This window comes from Bufo bufo, chromosome 5 (genome assembly GCF_905171765.1).
Source record: "Bufo bufo chromosome 5, aBufBuf1.1, whole genome shotgun sequence".
NCBI classification, from domain to species: Eukaryota; Metazoa; Chordata; class Amphibia; order Anura; family Bufonidae; genus Bufo; species Bufo bufo.
Window position 1 is genome coordinate 413,583,613 of NC_053393.1, and position 15,034 is coordinate 413,598,646.

The 15,034-nt window shown below is 39.3% G+C and overlaps 1 protein-coding gene across 2 annotated transcripts in view; it reads left to right on the plus strand.

Annotated features, from left to right (window-relative positions):
* The first annotated feature begins 1,420 nt into the window (after window positions 1-1,420).
* Window positions 1,421-15,034, plus strand: part of RARB (retinoic acid receptor beta) — a 197,704-nt gene continuing 184,090 nt past the window's right edge. For both annotated transcript variants that reach the window (XM_040433155.1, XM_040433156.1), the window contains exon 1: window positions 1,421-2,123. In XM_040433155.1, the coding sequence (XP_040289089.1) occupies window positions 1,961-2,123 (163 nt within the window). In that variant the 5' untranslated portion in view covers window positions 1,421-1,960. The remainder of the gene's footprint in view (window positions 2,124-15,034) is intronic.

The following is a 15,034-nucleotide window of genomic DNA, read 5'->3' on the forward strand; positions in this document are numbered from 1 at the left end:
CAACCCCATTCACTTCTATGGGGCCTGCGTTGCGTGAAAAACGCTGAATATAGAGCATGCTGCGATTTTCACGCAACGCACAAGTGATGTGTGAAAATCACCGCTCATGTGAACAGCCCCATAGAAATGAATGGGTCGGTATTCAGTGCGGGTGCAATGCGTTCACCTCACGCATCGCATCCGCGCGGAATACTCGCCCGTGTGAAAGGGGCCTAAAGGTTCACATGCTTTTGCCACTCACAGACATGTTATATTGGATCATGTTCCTATGACTGATTCTAATATTTTTGAATAAATTTGGTTATTTTTATCTCCTTCTAGAACTTGTGTGAAAATCTGATATAGTTTTAGGTCAGATTTTTGCAGAACTATGGACAATTCTAGAGGGTTCAGAAACTTTCAAGCACTACTGTTTATTATTTGCAGTTTTTGTGTATGGATTATGTGATATTATTGCTCTAGAGGTCATCACTACATTTAGCAGTATCACAGACAACATCTGAATAATCATATTGATCACAGTATCAACGGGAGATGCGGAGCCAGAAAGGTATTTCTATTGTGAAGGACTGTGCACCAGCACGTTACGAGAGTGAAATGGCTTTCTGAAGTGGGAAGAAGCACTTTTCTAGAGTACGCCCTTCTTTTGTAGAGGCAGCATAAGGAAAGCACAGCTTTTATCGATGCCTCAACAGTGGCCTCTTGTGCTGATGGGGGAGCTGCAGGAGGGGGCGATTAGGGAGACCAGACTACAAGCCGACTTGCCCCATAGGGGAAGCGCGATGTGATATGAGCACCGTGGCTGCTGCCGTGCCCTTGATTGTTTTCCTTCTTATTGTTCGAATAAAAGAAAAAAGCAGAGAGCGCTGATTACATTTGACATATGTGACTTCTCACCCCCAACCTCCCCCCTTTTATCAAGACGTCGCCATGGAGTAATGATTATCTGCAAACACGTTAACACCCGAATGCTCCTACATTGCAGGGGGAAAAAAACATACGAGATAATACATTCCCGACGCTGAACTATCCGTGACAGTTCCATTGAATTTTAATTGAGTTAAATGATCGACTGTGCAAAATTGGAACGGCTAAATCTTTCGAGAGGAGGATGGCGGAAAGCTGGATTAAGACGGCGAGAAGGAGCCGGTCGTCGGTGGAATGAGACTGGTGACACATGCCACCCGGGTGCACGTTTTGCTGTCCCCTTCCTCTTTCTAGAAGCGTATCTAGGTTTAGAAAGTGAAGGTAGAAATCCTAGTCCCGGAAAATGCAGCTGAGCGAGCGAGAAAGCGAGCGAGCGGCTGCCTGCATCTCTCTGCTCGTTCTGCAGGGCTGCCGCTAGTCTTTAAGCTGTGTGAGAATCCTGGGAGTTGGTGATGTCAGACTGGTTTGGGTCATTTGAAGGTTAGCAGCCTGGGAAGGGTTCATGGAGAGTTCACTCGCATATATTAGGCAATCCAATCTTTCATTTTGTGTGACACAAGTAGTAGGAAGTGAGCTGCTCAAAAGCAGAAGGATCTATTCGCTTCAGAAGGGGGGACCTGGGTCCCGGATGAAATAAAGCTTGTTATTTTTACCCACTTTCAGCTCAGTTCCAGCTGGAGAGCAGGTTCAGCGTCTTCACCGCTGCAGAAGGCTGCAAGCAGCTCCAGGAATTTAGAGACATTTTGCCCTGCAGCTGACAGCTTGGATTTCTCCTCCCCCTCCCTTATTTCGCCTGATCTGCTGGAATGGCTGGGAAGCTTGGAAAATAGTAAATGATCATTTGGATCAATTACAGGCTTTTAGCTGTGTTGTCTGTCATAATTCATGATTCTGGTCTGGGAAATAGACCAACAGCCGACGTGCCAAAAAAAAGGGGCAGAGTTTGATGGAGTTGGGTGTACTTTTCAATGCCATTTTACTCTGCACCTAAAGGAAAAGCACTTTTCCAGGCGTTCTGTATAGGGGGGACATCATGTTTGACTGTATGGATGTGCTAGCTGTGAGCCCTGGGCAAATGCTGGATTTCTACACTGCAAGCCCGTCTTCTTGCATGCTCCAGGAAAAAGCTCTTAAAGCATGCTTCAGCGGATTGGCACAGACAGAATGGCAGCACCAGCACCGGCACAGTGCTCAATGTAGGTCCACTTACCAGCCCGGCTGGCTTTATTTTCTTCTCTTCACTGCTTTTGACTGCATGCCATAAATAACTGAACTTTAACGTGGCGTCCATTAAAATGCACTCCTCTCCTTTAGATATCACGTAAGATGAATATTTCATGGCATATCATCGCTTAGCTTTAATACCCACTTTTATGTATTTACATGTTTTATGCATGGATTTATATCTACCGTTTTATTATGTATACTTTAACATGACCTTTTTGATCAACACTTATTATGATTTAGGGAAGACATAAGATCCATAATACTGTAATAATAATAATAATAATAATAATAATAATCTTCAAAATATACTGTAAATAAAAGGTGTTTTTTTAAGTTTTAGTTTTGCTACTACCTGTTTATGTGATTTGCATAGTCACAAGCGTTCTTACCCCCCCATTGCCATTGCTAGAACTTTGGTTGTCTCTACAGCCATAATTCTTCTAAAGTTTGACCTTAGCACCTTTACATTTGCTTTGCCTTGACTTGAAAGGATTCTGCCCTGCTAAATAAGCCTGACTCTTGGACACTTCAGTGTTTAGCCATCAATTATAGCCTTGCCCCAAGTTACACGTTTACAGTAGGAGGCTTGTGAAGGAGGAGAAGTCTTTGCTTGTGGTCTGCACAAGTCCTGTTATCTGATCTTGACATGGTGGCGGAGAACACATATATTGTAAACAGTAGTGCTGCTTTAGCACATTGGCTTCAACTTTGAGAAATGACCAAAGGCACCAGAATGCACAAGCCATTCACTCCTCCTAAGAGCCTGCAGGATGCTGCTTTTCACTGACACTGATTTAGATGAATTACTAAGCTATTTATCACAATGGTTTTAACACCTCGGCTGTAGATTGCCCCTTTCAATGTGTTCTTACTTTTTGCGCCCATCGCTCAGTAGACCTAGGTGAAGTGTATCTTCTTCCTAAATGTCACCCAGTTGTGACTCTTTAGATCTTCCATACTATCCTAATCTACGATTAATTGGGACATCATGACTCCAGTATCACAAAAATGCAATTTTTACAATGAGATTAGCAAATAATAATATTTATATAGCTCCACCATATTCCGGAGTGCTTTCCAATTGTTCAAAACAAAAGACACCCCAACGTAACTGGCTAATATACAACTGAAACGCTAGGAGTGAGGGCCCTGCTCGCAAGTGCTTACAATCTAAGCCAACGGAAAAATTGTACTTGACTTACTTTTTGACTTTAGTTGTACTGTCTCGGTTATGACAGTGTTCAAAGTGTGTAAACACCCACTAATGTGCAAGAGCAAGTGGCCATAAAAATGTTCAAATAAAAATTTTATTGTGTGTAATTTAAGTTATTTGATTGAATGAGCCTTTTATAACGTTTTACATACACTGCTCCCACTGTCTAGGTCTTGTAAATCGGAGATTATGTAATCTGTGGTTCCACTCAGAGTTAACACGGACGCGTGTGTGTATGTAAACAGTGAAGGTGTTAAACATGTCCCCAGTTTACGTGTTATCTTGGAAAGCTCATTCACTCTAAATACGCAAACTACCTAGTTAATGTATGATTGCATTTCAATGTGTTCATAGCCTCCTCCTCCACACCGCTCCCTCGATGTTTTATAAATCTGGCCTCTACATAAATTATTTTCTAGTGCTTTCGTGAAGGAGTATATAAACAGATTTTTTTTCCCCAGCTAAATTTTGGCTTGTGCAATCTGCTTTGGACACCATCCAAGTATTAAATAGCAAAAGAAAAAAAAAAGGGCCTGCATGCTCAAAACATGTAATATAAAAAGAAAGAACAAAAAACATTATTGACTTGGCAGATGTATAATTAAATATCATGATGTCTAAAGATTTTTTTTACATAAGTAGGATTTTCAGATATTAATTGAGCTTTAAATTGACAAAAGTAAGGCATAATAATATAGTAAAAAAAAAGTAAAACTGAAACAAGCTCTTTGAAGTAAAATATTCAGGTTATATTATGCTATGCTCTGCATGTTATTTCTTTTTTCTAATATATAATTAGTAGATTAGACGTACATAAAGTTGTTATTTTTATTTTATATGTTTTACTTTATTTTTATCCATTTTTTTTTTCCTTGTTGATTTTTTTAAAGTATTTTATTCTTATTTTCCAGGAGTTTTGTGTCTAGGGCCTAGGTTATATAGATAAGTGCAGTTACTTTAATATTTTGTGTTACTGCTCTGAATTATTGAAGTATTTATTTTACAACATAAAGCCTTTACAAGAAATAGTGAATGGAAATACACAGCATTTTGTAGCATGGCAGTGGAATTTAAAGTAAACTTTAAGCACTGAAGCTTTGCTTTTAAGAGGTATATTACACTCACTACAGTTATCGTCTCCATTTTTTACTATGCTGTGAAGCAGAGATTTATATGTGTAGTTATTTTTTGTAGCATCAAAATAATGGTTGGGTGTTTTGTGCTCGGTTATGTTAAGGCTGTGGCCATCATCGATCACGCCATTATTTTGAAAGGAAACAGCATTCTTTATGGTGCCATTTTGCTTCTTTTTCTCCTCACAATGGGTAGATCAGTGATTTTAAAAATGTGCTCGCTGGTAGGATTTATTTGTAGTGTGGGTGAGGAGACATCGTGTCCCCTTGATATACTGTGGAGCCTTTTATATTAGTAATATTATTGTTACAATTAGGCTTTTTTTTTTTTTTTTCCTTCGCATGATACACTATCCATAGAACCCTCATCAGACCAACACTTAACCTGCCCACTCTATTGATTTGCACACTAGTTCAGGATGATAGGGTGATACGAGAAAAATCCTTCTAGAATTTGTCTTGCCAGGGACTATGTGTATCAATTTTAAATATATATATATATATATATATATATATATATATGTTCATACCATATTATTTGCATTTATGGTTTTATCCCAGTTCAGTTATTTAAAAGGTGTGACCCAAATACACCACCTAGTACATAATATACCTAAATGGCTTGCCTCATGACTATATAGTGTGATTGTCTTATAGTCTATAAACTTTTTGCTAACTTTAAATGCAAACCTTAAAATATCAAGCAAATTTCATAGAAAAAAAGGAATTCAGAACATTACAATGTGCCCGTTCCAAATTTGACTTCATATTGGGAAATAATAGAGTGAATGATGGCAATAGTATGAGATGACAAAAATATAGAACTTGATATAAACAGTATGAGGCATAAGCAGAAAGGCTAAAAAGATAAATAAAAACTCTAAATAAGGATTTTTAAAAAGTGTTCTAGTCAAATGCTATGCAATAGATAGTTCATATTCAGATATTTACCATACTGTACTTTTTCTACTGATGGATCTTCCACTTTTTGGCACATACAATGCATTTGCTGTTATTGAGGAGTGGCTGCTCCTTTTTTTTTTATTTTCTTTTAGATGTGGTTTTACTGTATAAAACATACAGTAGTGAAGTGAATGATGCTTAAACCCTAAGAACCATATCATTTCGACTTCAAATGTGTAAATTAACTAATATGCATGTAGACTGTAGCGTAATAATTATACCATTGTTTGTATTGTGGATTGGAAACCCCTAAACCACCAAGAGAGTGGCTGTTATGCTCAGTTAAAAAGCTATATTAGCCTTATTAAATCAGGCGCTTATGAGTTTGCCCTATACACAAACCCTTTCAGTAATTTTTATACCTTGTACCCATTATGCTATTATGGTCTAGCAATTTGGCAGTCGTAACAGATATGATTACCACTGGAGAGCTGTATAAAAGGCGTGCCACGCTTAATAGATGGGTCTTTAAAAAGACACCAGTTAGGCTATACCCAGTTTTTACTTTATTTTTTTTATATTTTTTTATTCATGATCTACATAGAAGCTGTGGTGTCAATTAGTATTGCACGTTAGGAATATTAATCAAAGGGAATTGGCTTAGTACATGATAACTGTAAATTTCATTCATGGCAACGGGCTTTCCATTTTCTCCGGAAATAGTTTTGTCTGATATTAGACATATTGTAATGCCATACACTTGAATAGTTTACCAATATCTTTAGGGCACAGATTTTCCACAAGAGATATCACAGTCTTTGGCTGCCTGGGCCAAAACGAGGGCTTAATTTTCTAATAAAAGATTAAAAGGAATTTGTAAGGGTGCCAACAAAATTCCCCTTGTTACCTAAGAGGAGCTGTGAACTTATCAAAACGAGAAATATTTGTTCTTTCCTAGAAAATCCAACACTATCTGACCCTCTGGTCTCATGTCCTTTACATGAAAGGCGCACTTCAGAAACCTGCTTGTCCCATTTATCGTCTTAGCCCCCTCGATCTTTTGGTTGTATGTTGAGGCAGTCCTTTATTGCATTCACTTGTTAAATGAAATCATTAAAACTGCAAGACGAATCACCTTTACTTTTTCATCAAAGTCCGCAGTTGTGAGAAGCCGCTTTTCTGTAGGCCATTTTGGGGCTTCAAAAGACTAGAGCCTGGACTGCTACAAAGCTTGGGGCTATAATTAGCTGAAATTGAAATGAATGCAAGTGAAAATTTTGTTCCTGATGTTTTAATCTAGACTTATATTTTCATGTGTTAGTGAAGAATTCTTAAAGGCAAATATAATTATTTTATTATGTTTGTCAGAACGTAGTTCACTTAGCAGTACAGAGATTGTCTTCTGCTCTCATCGCTTTTCAGAAATAAATAGTTGGGTGGGTAGTGATCTATATTTGTAACACTTGGAAAATCAGTTTCAATTATTATCCACGTTGGTCAGGATAGACTATATATATTTTCCCAGTTTAGATTTGCATGTTATGTACATATAGATGACCAAGCCAGTAGCAGTAGTGGCTGTCCACACTTTGAAACACATATTCAATCTACGAAAACTACAAGGGCACAGCCACACGTTCAGGTTCCTTGATGCAGTTTTGAAAGCCAAAATCAGGAGTGGATCATAAAATGAGAGAAAGTATTAACGACAGATATGACTTTTCCTCTTGAATTCACTGCTGGTTTTGGCTTCAAAAACTGCATAAGGAAACCTGAAAGCTTATCGTTTTAGTCGGAGGTTTCCATTACGCTGACTATGCAGATAATCCAGAGTGAAATTTAATAAGCAACACATCTCAGAAAAAACACCAGGTTTAAAGCAGGTCACCCAAATTTTTTGGCTCAGCATGGTGATTGGATCTGGGTTATGGTTATGTAAGGAAAGATATTTGACTGTAGAGTGGCTGTTTTCTCATGTAGGAGTTTTTCAGCGTGTTCTAAGGGATCACAAAAGTGCCTAAGGATGCAGACATTTTGATTTGTCCGGTATTTTCACTAACCTTTGTAATATGTCTTAGATTGACATTATTGTATGTCCTGTAATGTGCCATTAGCTTTGATGCCCAATACTACTGAATTGCCAGAAGGTTTTTCCACTGCTTATTGTCAAAAGCTGAGGTGAGGTAGCATAAGCACTGAGTAGTGGAGACCACCACCAGACCAGTCACTAGTATCAGGCATCACTTTCTGTTGAATGCTGGGGGGTTAGAACAAAAACAGCAACTGAACCAGAGAAGTGGCTGTTTTTTTTTAAATTATATATATGTATATATATATATATATATATATATATATATATATATATATATATGCTACTAGATTTTATTCTGTGAGGATGCGACAGTCTTCTCAAATTAAGGTCAGATATGTTGAACTATTAGGTTTGAGTGAAGTGAAAGGACAGTGTTTATGGTCACATTGTTCAAAACCTAGTCTTTGACCAAACAACTAAATTTCTACTTCTGATCCCAAATAATGGGCACTTATTCTGTGCTTATTAGGTTGTCAGAAGTCATCTTCTACATTTTCTAAGCGATCTCTCTACAAATCCTTTCTCTTCAGAGCATATTTTAATAATGTGTTTTGGTGGAACCTAGGCTGAACGTGCATGTGGCAAGCCTGGGGTATGTTGCTTTCTTAGATAATGATGGGCACCCTCGAACAAGACAAGTCAAGACCAGTTATATTTGTCTGTCTGTGCCATAAATGAAATGAATACACATATGCTATGTTTTCCAGCTTAATGGATGGCAGATGACCAGTAAATGTCTTAAATACAAGTCATTCAGTGTCTTCATAAATGAAAAGGGTTGGCTTGGGTTGAGCTCAGTGTGTAACTGGCGCTGCGCCACAACCTTATTGGCATGCTTTGACAGTACTTAACATTAAACTGTTAAATGATGTTAGTAACGATCAGACTTTTAACATCCGCCACAGTTTTATTGTCTCCAGGTAGTTTGCACGACCAGGGAAATGTTCTGTTTCGGAATGGCCGGCCATTATTATGTTGTGTATACCCACACACATTGGTAAATGTTATTGTCCTCATTGTAGACATACATCTAGTATTGAGACTTTGCATTTATCTTGCACGGAGTATTATAAAAGTGATGGCTATTGATGCTTCTTATATCCACCAATGAGGGGGGACAGGTCCCTGGTTGTCGTCATTTTTTTTGTTGTTGTTGGACCATACACAGCTATACATGGAAATGCTTTTAAGCTGGGTTATTTCATTGGCTTTTGTTTTGAAGGGCATATAATGCTAATTGGTCTTATTGACTTTAAATTTCCCAGTCATTACAAGTAACCTGAAAGACGGACAGAATAAAGAGCAATAATCCATCGAGTTCTAGAAATGCTTCATGTTTGTCTGCAGTGCTTAACATGATCAATATTAACTGCCCCATTGAAACTAACTGCTGTATCAAATAACAGTAAATCAAAGGAATGTGCTTAGAGATTATTTATTGAAAGGTGTAATTGTTCGCTGGGGCCCCGCTTATCTTTGAAAACAATAGGCATGCCTGTGCCTCCACTCCAAACACTTCTCTGTTTGGGTTTTGCCATGTTCTCTTTTGTATGCTGCCATCAAAGTGAAGCCAAAGTCAATGTAGCATTCTGCCTATGTGTATATTGCATAGGATATACATAAGAGTCCTCACTAGCACAAAACATTGAGTTTTAACAGTTTGCAGTTTTTTTTAAATCCAGCTCAGATTTCTTACATCTGTTAGATGACAGGAGTGATCCTTGTTCTAATACGTGTGCAATCTGGAGTTCACTGACTGTGTGAACAGGGTTTCTTATGTGTAGATAGCCTTGAAGTTCGTTTCCATGGGGCAGTTTCAGCCCTGAACAAGTGGTGATTGATGATATACAATTAGATCGATGCTCGTTTTTTTTTACACAGCTCTATGCCATAATATAAGGGATGAAGGATCTTGACTAAGATCATTCTTCCCCCATTCTGTTTGCACGTCATTGGCAGCGGGTTCCTTTTTACTCAGATGATGTGCTGCCAACAGTCGATGACCACTTGCTTATTTTTGAGGTGATCGACAGCATGTTTGCTTGGGACTGTGATCAAGAAATGAATTTATCGTTGCCGATCATCAGCCCGTGTGAAAAGGTCCTAAGTCATTGGATGTAATAATTGATTCTTTGACCAGAAACTGTCAGCTACAAATGCTTCATTTAAGGGGTTGTCCCAGTGAGCAGATGCTTGATACCTTTGTTTCCGCTGGTCTTGAGGGGAAACGGAGACATATACCCTTTACCTTTCCACGAATGTACCCCATTTCTCATACACCTCTGTAATTGAAAATGTTCCCCCTAAACATATGTCAGATAGGTGACAGTCTCATCGCTTGTACCTGCTCCTATCTCCAGACAGATGCCCCCAGAAGTGAGGGAGAGCACTCTGCATTAGTGGCGTCCTCTCTATACACTGCTATCGAGCTCCCATAAACAGCTGCGCAACGGCGCTCAGCTATTTTCGGTGAATTGAGGGTGGCCACACTTGCAGGTCTGCTCTCCCTTCACTTCAGGAGCCCCATTCTGGAGATAAGAGCAGGTCCCAGAAATGATAATGATATACCACAAATCTTGAGATTGGTAAACCGCTTTGAGTAGGATATCTAGGGTTGGATAGCCTACACAATGGTACATTGTGATGTTTGTAAGAGGCTATGAAAACATGCAGGTGTAATAATACAAATGCTAAGTCAAAAAAAGGAATCTAGTGGTAAAAAATAATAAATTAAATGATGGCTTCAGAAGATTCACCAAATGGTTGTTAGTTCTTGACAAGGCTCCTCGCTCAGGATCATGGTGGTGGGTGTAATATTGTATTCATGCAACTGCATACACAAGAGAAGCATGGGCGTATTAAACCACAATTTATTCATTGAATCATTTACAGTTATTTTATCATTAAGGATAGGTATCAAAAGACCAATTTTTAGTTAATTTTACTCAGGTGTACAGTAATTTAGCGCAGAGTATAAAGGGTTATTATAGTGTTATCGAACCATGCAATAGTTGCACTAATTGCCCATGTAAATTGACATTATTTTCAAGGCAGTTCATAGATCAATTAGTATCATACAGTGCAGCTGGCATGAAATTAATTGGCACTTGTAATATTTAGCTGCTTCACTGTCTACCTGGCAGTCTGACCCTGACTTCATTGTACTCATTGTGAGACTGAATTGCCTTGTACAGAATTCCCAATTCCTCTCTGTTCTATCTATCTAATCTATACATCTGTCTATCCAATCTAGCTATCAAATTTGTTTGCCTAGCTAGACATACAGTCGTGGCCAAAAGTTTTGAGAATTACATAAATATTGGAAATTGCAAAAGTTGCTGCTTAAGTTTTAATAATAGCAATTTGCATATACTCCAGAATGTTATGAAGAGAGATCAGATGAATTGCATAGTCCTTCTTTGCCATGAAAATTAACTTAATCCCAAAAAAAAATTTCCACTGCATTTCATTGCTGTCATTAAAGGACCTGCTGAGATCATTTCAGTAATCGTCTTGTTAACTCAGGTGAGAATGTTGACGAGCACAAGGCTGGAGATCATTATGTCAGGCTGATTAGGTTAAAATGGCAGACTTGACATGTTAAAAGGAGGGTGTTGCTTGAAATCATTGTTCTCCCATTGTTAACCATGATGACCTACAAAGAAATGCGTGCAGCCATCATTGCGTTGCAAAAAAATGGCTTCACAGGCAAGGATATTGTGGCTACTAAGATTGCACCTCAATCAATAATTTATAGGATCATCAAAAACTTCAAGGAAAGAGGTTCAATTCTTGTTAAGAAGGCTTCAGGGCGTCCAAGAAAGTCCAGCAAGCGCCAGGATTGTCTCCTAAAGAGGATTCAGCTGCGGGATCGGAGTGCCACCAGTGCAGAGCTTGCTCAGGAATGGCAGCAGGCAGGTGTGAGCGCATCTGCACACACAGTGAGGCGAAGACTTTTGGAAGATGGCCTGGTGTCAAGAAGGGCAGCAAAGAAGCCACTTCTCTCCAAAAAAAACATCAGGGACAGTTTTATCTTCTGCAGAAAGTATGGTGAATGGACTGCTGAGCACTGGGGCAAAGTCATATTCTCCGATGAAGCCTCTTTCCGATTGTTTGGGGCATCTGGAAAAAATCTTGTCCGGAGAAGAAAAGGTGAAAGCTACCATCAGTCCTGTGTCATGCCAACAGTAAAGCATCCTGAGACCATTCATGTGTGGGGTTGCTTCTCATCCAAGGGAGTGGGCTCACTCACAATTTTGCCCAAAAACACAGCCATGAATAAAGAATGGTACCAAAACACCCTCCAACAGCAACTTCTTCCAACAATCCAACAACAGTTTGGTGAAGAACAATGCATTTTCCAGCACGATGGAGCACCGCGCCATAAGGCAAAATTGATAACTAAGTGGCTCGGGGACCAAAACGTTGACATTTTGGGTCCATGGCCTGGAATCTCCCCAGATCTTAATCCCATTGAGAACTTGTAGTCAATCCTCAAGAAGCGGGTGGACAAACAAAAACCCACTAATTCTGACAAACTCCAAGAAGTGATTATGAAAGAATGGGTTGCTATCAGTCAGGAATTGGCCCAGAAGTTGATTGAGAGCATGCCCAGTCGAATTGCAGAGGTCCTGAAAAAGAAGGGCCAACACTGCAAATACTGACTCTGTGCATAAATGTCATGTAATTGTCGATAAAAAACTTTGAAACGTATGAAGTGCGTGTAATTATATTTCACTACATCACAGAAACAACTGAAACAAAGATCTAAAAGCAGTTTAGCAGCTTTTGGCCACGACTGTACATACATAGCCTACTGAGAACCAGTATGGAATCTATTACTTGTCCATCTAGAATAGTCAGGTGGTCCTGGTTACTTAAAAGTGGAAAATGTTAAATATAAAGGTAATTGCCATCAAATTAAATACTCATTAACATATTCAATACAAGTTATAAAATATATCCCTGTACATGTATTATTCTACTTTTCCTTACCCAGACATCTTGAGCTGTCCATGCTACACAACTTGATGTCTATGTCAGCTATTGGTTAGCATAGATTTCAGCTATAATTTACACCAATTTTACAATTTAAATTATGGTAAATGGGTCAGGCCAGGAAGGGGGGGTTGCCCTAACTTCTTTCTCTAAGTCCCACCCTCTTTTAAAAAGAGCAGCAAAAAGTTGCAAATTTTTGCACAAAATGCCACTTGTGCCAACATTTCAACATTTGTAAACTAGGAAACTGGAATAGAGGGTTGATAAACTAAACAGTTTCTAATATCACACATCAGGATAATCAGAGCAGTTTGCACATTTTTTATTGAGCTGCTAGGAAGACATAGGCATTCAGATAAATTATCTATGTTTCTACTATATCAAGAATAGTTCATGATGTATTTTGGACCCCATGTTTTCAAGTTGCTAACTTGTCCCAATATAAGCAGTTCTTGGAGCCAATATTCCGTTAATTACCATATCATTGAAGTATGCTTATTATCTGCCACTTTCCAGACAGGCAATGACCTGAGGATTAATGATTCCACTGCCAGATCCTCTAGCCTATGAAATGTCGAAATAAAGCTTCCGACAGATCTCAACCAACACAGGTGCAAGTTTTTAAGCCAAAAGAACAGACATTACTTCTGCTTTTTGACTCCACTCATGGTTTTGATATCAGAAGCTGCATTTTTTTTCTTTGTAATTTAAACGTGGTAAAGAACGATTACATAAACGTTTATATTGAGAACCCCTTTTACAAAGTATTTCATCTTTGATAAAGGGAAAAAAGACATAAATGATAAAATAAAATTTTGTATTGAATTTTCAGTTTTCATAAAGAAATGTAAGAATGTGTGGATATATACAAGTATAATCTTTTTATTTGTTTTGCTAACCATTTAGTGTTTGCCCTTCTTAAAGGGGTTGTCTGAGGCTTAAATATCAAGGATTTATGCTCAGGATAGGTCATCAATATCTGATTGATCAAAGGAGTTGTTTACCCCGGGGACCTTTTCTATAGACCCCCACTCCCACAGCGTGTCCAGACCCATGGTGGTGATCATACTTACCTAATCTCCAACACTCGGTTATGGCTCCATCACTGGCTCGCCAGCTCTGCAGGTCTCGGGTCTCCCTGTATCAACATTTGGTCTGACGCTGGTCATGTGACTGCAGCGATGGAGCCAGAATTCAGCGTTGGTTAGCAGGTAAGTATGATAACCACTGTGGGTTCAGCCACACTGCGGGCTCTGTAGAAAAGTTTCCCTTTAAGGGCGACTTGTTGGAAGGGACCATCGGACTCGGATGTGACATCTTCCCAAGCCAGTGATTGCAGTGGCCACTGGATCCCCCAGACACTGTTGCAGTGTCACCACGTGTTGCTGCTCTCCGAAAGGGATGGTAAGGCGTGGTGCACCCCAATGGGAAATAAGTCCAGAGAATCAGGGTATGCAGTAAACAAGTGTGCTTCTTTACTGGTGGAATTCAGGTGCAAAACAGTACAGGTGAGGCATAGGGCTGGCTTCTCCAGTGTCCTCCCGGGCAGAAGATGGTTTGATGCTAAGGAAAAGCCTGAGCTAGCTGTCTATTTCTTTCTCAGAAGGCTGGTACCCTGGGCAAAGGCTGGTGATTCAGGGTCTGTGGCAGAGTATTCCCATCTTAGCATCTTCTTCGGGTCAATCAAGTAATCTGCCAGAGTCTCCTCTTCTAAGCACTTTTCCCTAACTGCAGAACTCTGACTGCTCTCCTTATATACCATTTCTAGCTGAACTAGAACCTTCTAATGGGAGTGGTGGAGTGGAGAAACTCAGCACAAACAAATATGTTACAGTTTCTGTCTCTCATAGACTTGCATTACAGCTTCAATGATACTCAATGGCAATGACACAGCAGTTTTTCCAGATAAAAACAGGTTTTTTGACATAATAACATAGCAGCATCGGGCATTCATAAGGTCAGTCTGTCTAGTTTTGGTGGTAAACACGTCTGGCTTCTCCCTCCAAAAAAATGGTCTTCTTTAAACCCTATGGTAGCTGTGGAAAATTACCAGCTTTTCATTATTAGCTAGAAAGTCCCAAAAGTCTCTCAGTATTCATTAACCCCTTCCACAGAGCCTCGCAAATACAGTGCAAAGCAACAGGATATATATTGCAACAAACATATAAAAAGCAGTTACACAGTATTAAACAGTATGTAAGTCAATGCAAGTTAACCCTTAAAAGTGAAATAAAGTAACGAGTTGATGTCCTTTGCTATGGGAAACCGGGGCAAATGTCCAGACTTCAAAGTAGCCCTGCTCCTACTCCAGGGCATTACATAATGTCATGTTCCTCAGTCACATTGCCTTTGTACAGCTCAGTCCCATTCAAGTGAATGGGGATGAGCTGAAATACCAAGCACAGTCCCAATACGATATACAGCGCTGTGTTTGGTGAACTGTGAAGAGGCCACAGCGCTCATATGAGTGCAGCGGCCCCTTCAAACAAATGTTTGCTGTAGTTGGATTTCCACCAATCAGATACTGAAGGCCTATATTGA